Source organism: Pundamilia nyererei, unplaced genomic scaffold (assembly GCF_000239375.1).
Source record: "Pundamilia nyererei isolate P.nyererei 1_Seehausen unplaced genomic scaffold, PunNye1.0 scaffold00020, whole genome shotgun sequence".
Taxonomy (NCBI): Eukaryota; Metazoa; Chordata; class Actinopteri; order Cichliformes; family Cichlidae; genus Pundamilia; species Pundamilia nyererei.
The window spans coordinates 2,821,106-2,827,105 of record NW_005187421.1 but is presented as its reverse complement, the minus strand read 5'-3'; the positions used below and the strand labels follow the sequence as shown (position 1 = coordinate 2,827,105).

At 39.4% G+C, this 6,000-nt stretch overlaps 1 protein-coding gene across 3 annotated transcripts in view; it reads left to right on the top strand.

Annotated features, from left to right (window-relative positions):
- The first annotated feature begins 3,002 nt into the window (after positions 1-3,002).
- Positions 3,003-6,000, top strand: part of fstl5 (follistatin-like 5) — a 190,816-nt gene continuing 187,818 nt past the window's right edge. For all 3 annotated transcript variants that reach the window (XM_005726504.1, XM_005726503.1, XM_013909182.1), the window contains exon 1: positions 3,003-3,578. In XM_005726504.1, the coding sequence (XP_005726561.1) occupies positions 3,556-3,578 (23 nt within the window). In that variant the 5' untranslated portion in view covers positions 3,003-3,555. The remainder of the gene's footprint in view (positions 3,579-6,000) is intronic.

The following is a 6,000-nucleotide window of genomic DNA, read 5'->3' as shown; positions in this document are numbered from 1 at the left end:
CTATACCTTAAACCAGATGGCAGATCTGAAAACACTCCTATCATGCATACAGTCACAAAAAACAGTCACAGCTGTTTCTTATTTTATTTTATTTTTTATTTTTTAGGTTTCCACAAAATGTGCTCTCTTTGTTCAGATATCATAGAAACATCTCAGTTGTAATCACGGGACGTTTGGAGCTATAGTCAGGTAAAATAAACTCTACAGGTGAACTTCTGGGCAAAAGCTGGTAAGTAAATGTTGATTTTGAATGTTTTTTGTCAAAGTACTATTTTTAAAGTAAAACTTTTTTTTTCTTTACATATTAGCATGGGTGAGTCCCTGTGCAAAGATGTATAAGACCCTCTTTCTGCAGCAATGCAAGACCTACAGACCAAAAAAGAGACAGACCACAAACTATGCACCTATCATGGTCTGTCTCCAGAATTACACCCCCTGAGCTATTTTGAGTAATATTATGTGTGTTTGTGGGGATTTTATGTCGATTTCGTTTTTTGTAGCTGTTTTGCACCTCTGTCTACAATCCATTTATGTTTTTTCTCCAACTTACAAAATTCTGGGTCACGGGGTGAAAGACGTCTTACACCATGGACAGGACGGCAATTTATCATCTATTTCTTATTACTTTTTTATTACTTTGTTTTACTCTGTAGCCTGTGTTTCTTGTAGTTTTTGCTTCTTCTTGTGGCCCTTCTGCAACTCATTTCACTTCCTTTGTGTGTCTTTGTTATCGTTTTGTTGTCATTTTTCATTTCATTTTGATTGATTTCTGTCTCCTGCTGCTTTGTAATGCAGTACACTTTCTCTGATAAGCCCATTAAACATTTCATTTTAATACATGATAGCTGGTCCTGAGTCACAACCTAATAAATTGCTGCTGATTTTTTGTTTTGTTTTGTAGCACCAGACTTATTCATTGAAATCTATTATTATTCCTTTCCCTCCTCCCAGAAACAGACCATGTGTCACTTATGTGTGAGGATAGTTTACCGGAGAGACACTGGCCATGTATTTTTTTTTTAGCACCCAAGCAGGAAGTGAGAAAGTTTTTGTGTGCATGCTGGGTGAGCAGATGTCACTAAAATCAATAAACCAGCAAGTGCCGACTTCTTTTCTGTGTTTTACAGTACATCCGTAATTTCAAATCATTCTTCAGTTCAATAAGTAATCACTAGCTTATTATAAGCTTACTTATTCACTGAAGACTGAAGGATTGGTGACTCAAAGGCACGTGCAGTTCTCATAATAGCATGGATACGTCAGAAATATGTGCTTGCCAAACAGAATAAATAAATACAGTAGTTAGGTGGCTAGATGATAAATCAATAGAACTTTAAACCCATGATGTTCACTTTGCAAGTTTACTGACAATTTAATAATGGAAATATTCCAACAAAAAGAACATGCTGGAACAATAATTTGCTTATTAGGTCCAGCTCTCCTTCCCTACTACAAGAAAAGACAAACTCAAGTGAAATAGAAGTGTTGCAATTCCAGGCACTGATGACAGAGAGCCATCATTCCATTTCCTGAGATCATTTTTTCTCCACAGAACTGAACTTTTCTTGCACTGAAACAACCCAGAAAATATCTTATTCCCTGGACAGTTTCTAATGTGCTGAACTGTAGACTGGTCTGAGACACAGCCAAGGTTTCTACTGGTGCTGTTTCTTTCTTTGTCTGTTCAGTCATGAAGACTAATGTTACAGCGCTGCACAGTTCCTTCGCTGACTGTTCCCACTGCTGTATCAAGGAAATGTGCACCAGTCCTTTTGTGTGCGAAGCACCAAACATGCACCAGATTTTTACATTGCCAAATGCGGAAACATTTGTTTATTGTTTGCATTTCTGTTGCGCTTCTCTGATATGTGAGTATGTAGAAGTGGCATAGATTGCTACCTGCAACATTATTTTGCAGAGATGCTGTCCATTGAAAATCTTTCACAATGAGCTACAGTGCATTTTAAAAGTAGCCACTGATGCACAAAAAGGATAAAAAACGATGGTGTGGTATGCTAGGATCATAATATACCAGCAGAAGCCTGCAGTGTGGCACACACATGAAGTAAGAATGGAATGTCGTCTCACTTTAAGCGTGCATCAAAAAGGGGGAATTTAAAACATCTAGAAAGTAAGCTAAACAATAGACTAAACAGAAAAAATATAAGAATAACAAATCAAGGAAAAGCTCAAATCACTGCATTTGTATATCTACTGATATCCTATAAACATAGCACACATATAGGTATCATAGTTGCAGTACAACATCAAGTTATTTAAAGCCAGAAAGGCTTGGCATAAGACCCCAAAGGCAAACCCTCTTGACATTGTTGTGTCTTACTTATAAGCTGATGCAGGACATGACACCACAGACTGAATGTGGACAGTTGTGAAGGATGTACACTAGTTCTTTAAGTAGGAGGGCAAGATATAAAATTCAAAAATGTACTAAAATATAATGAACATCACCATTATTAGTAGTAATAATATATGCTTTTCTTTACTGTGCCACCAATTTAAAGCATTGTAGGATAGTTTAGACTTTTACACATATACATACTTGAATGCATGTTCTTTACATTTTCACTTTAGTTTAAAACCTAAGTATCTAAAAGAAAAAATAAGAATAATATTTTTTTCTGTTTCCCACTTTACATGGTCTGGAACAAAAAAGGAAATAAAGAACTAAGAAATAACCAAATCTGCTCATTTGCGGTTTGTCACATTTAATTCAGTATAAACAGAATTTTATGGAGCAGCAATAAGGTGATAATGAATGGAGTTTAATTAATGGAATATGTAGCACCGTTAATGCATTACTTTATGGTTGATATATGAGTCTGCGTGTGTATGAATATAAATACACATACGTGTGTGTGTCTCTGTGTGAGTAAGTGAGAGAGTGGGGCAGCCATAAGACCCGTCTCTCTCGCTCTCTTTCTCTCGCACTCTCTCTGCCCCCCCTCTCTCTCCCTCTCTTTCGCGCGCTTCGCTTTCTCTCCCGTTTTAGTCAAGGACAGTTTCGCTTGGCACGGAGGTACTAAACCGCTCCACATCCACTCTGTCGGTGTGCGCTCGTTCTCTTGCCTATACTGCCTACTACGGGATACTTGTGATTGGTTCACCCCCTCCTCTCCTCCCTCCCTCCCCTGTGATTGTATGTAAATCCGGTCAGGACTGAGCCAGTAGGTGAGGTTGGGGCTGGTGGCTCCTACCTCAGTGGCGCACACGAGACCCGAAAGCGGCCGAGGTGAGATCGCTGCGCCGTCGGAGCTGTCCACTCTGTCGTGGTGCTGAACTCTACACCCTCCTCTCGCCTTCTCCTTCCTCCGTCGGCTCTACTGTACTTGGTGTTATTTTGGGAAAGGATTAACAATCTGCTGCTTAGAGGTGCAAACTTCTACGGAGCATAGCTCTCTGCCCACATCGGAAATTACCCCCAGACCGTCCGTGGATTTGACCCGACCTCGAGATTATCATTAATTGGTCCTTACTTTGTTGAGAAGTGTTGCTTAAATCCGTTCACCGCAACTGTTGTTCGGATTACCCTCCTGGATGGTTAACGTCTGGATTCACAGGTAAGAAAATGTGTGTTTGTGTGTTTTATATGCTGTTGTGGACTAATTGTTAAAGCCCATCCGATCTGAGCGCCTTCCCGAGGAAGTCCTCATTCATCTCTGTGTGACTCGCTATCAGACACACAGCTTAACCCCCATCATCGGTGAGGCGCCACAACTCTTTTCTAATAATCCACCGGGTCAGTCTCCCCGACTCAGAAAATATCTCTCAATCTACTGCCTTAAGCTTTTACCATTTTCAATTTACTTTCAGCCAGGTCCCGGAGACTCAAATCAGCTGATATCCGGATATCTGAAGTTGAGATTATAGTTGCTGTTATGCTGTCAGGGTGAGAGCACTGAAGCACAAACATTCCCCATTGTAACACAATCAATGTTTCTGAAACGATTGCAGGCACGCCGCCTTGCCCAGAGCTTTTAATTTATCCGCGTAGTACTTAGCGTGTTATTTTTTTCCCCCTTGGCACGCTAATCCTTGAGTGACACCGTTAGCAGCGAAGGGATTATACTTTTGTTTTTCATCCTCTGCTTTGCGCCTGACTCATTTGGCAGTACTATATTACGGGCTCTGCCGGGGATGGCCGTTAACTGTGTTGTCTGTCGATTTGCGAAAGAAAATATTTGGGGGTCATTGTTTTAATCTCTGCTGCGGTGCATCAGACGGACTTAAAAGTAGCCCAGCAGAAAACCAGATTAAGTTCTTCAATCGATACGCCTTAGATTTTACATGTTAAATCCACTACACGAGGTTACTGTTGCAGGACGTGGGAGCGTCATCATTATTTTTTTGTTTTTTGTGTGGAAAAGTAGGACTCGTGCACATTAATATAGAACAGAATTTGTCATGTTTCAAATTAATTTAATAATATATTCTGTGGATAAAAGCACATTCTTTTGAAGTTCATGTTTCAGATGACAATATAATTGGAAATCTTACAGGTTTACTTATGTTTTAAACACATTTATGCATCATCATTCGACACTTTAATAAGAGTTTTAGTTTTAGTGTTTTTTTCTTAGTGTTTTCTTGCCTTTAAATGATCCAAATACCTCTATCTGCACAGATTATACAAAAACTAGGCTAACTCTTCAATTTTTACCTTTATTATGCTTTTCTTTTTTGATTTGTGGACAAGACTGAATCCTGATTCACCCAGTGACAACTTTACTTGGTTACAGTAAGTGCAGTATGCACATCAAAGGGACAAGACAGAGGATGTCTTCATAAATACTTTAAATTATTGGTGTTTGGTCCTTCCCACACAATGTTGACATACTTTGTAATTCATAAGGTGCACAGATGATGCCAATCCCAGCACATTCCTTGACTAATTGCACCATCAAGTAAAAATCTTGTGTAGTAAGTACAAATGCTACAGAAGCCATGCAGTTTGAACGTTCAGCCATCTGCAGGCCTCTACGATCAAACTTCAAACACTCCATTCCCGCAATGCATCCACTTTATCTTTCGAAGCTCTTTGAAACCGCAAGATAGAATCTATTTCCAATGGTGCATTAGATGGATCTGTGAATCTGGTTTTCAAGGCTGCACTCACTAATTGATTCTCCACTTGAATACAAGCCAGGAACCAAGTAATGTATCATTTATGTAAGTTATATATTATATATACTGTGCAGAATGAAGTGAGGATATTTGATAAACCAGTCTTAATAAATAAGAGTCAGCTGTAGAGGGAAGCGGAAAGTGAGATAAGACAATGCTCATTTTTAGAATGACTCTGTAGACTTTGTGCACTGAATGATGCCAATAATATCAGTGCACAATAATGTTCAAGATGACAAAGCTAAATAGCCGTATAAAACATTCTTTTTCTCCACCACACTAAGACCAGAGAAGTCTTTCTATTTCTTCTTTGGACTCCAATTAAGCCATTTAACAAAAGATATACTGTAGGTGGCAGCTGAGCAGGTATAGTGTTAATGGAGCTGCTCTGCTTTTCATTAAAACGACTTTCTTTTGGGCACAGTAGGGAGGCAAAGGCTTTTGAGTCAATAATGCTTTTGACTAGAAGGAAGAATAAAATGCTAGGAAACTGATCAAGGCATTTCAGCTTTGAGAGGAAAAGCACACAATCTGAAGGTGTGAGCACCCACTGATGGTGGCTAGTTGCAGGGGGCAGATTTGGGGTGATATGACAATAAAGCTGTATGTTGGGAAGGAAAATTGCGCTGCCACTGAAAATGGTACCATTTTAGAGTTTTCACCGTGATCTCAGGTGTCCAGGCGTCGCAGCAGGTTCAAAAATCTTTAGCAATTATCCTCTGAGATGTCTTTATGGGCTATTTTAGAGAGGTAAATGGTCTTTGAAAGCAGATTTTATTCTGAGAGAAGTACTCTTGTGTCTTTCTGTGCACATGTCAGATACAACTGTTCATGCTGCAGCCAGGTCAGTTCGAGTAG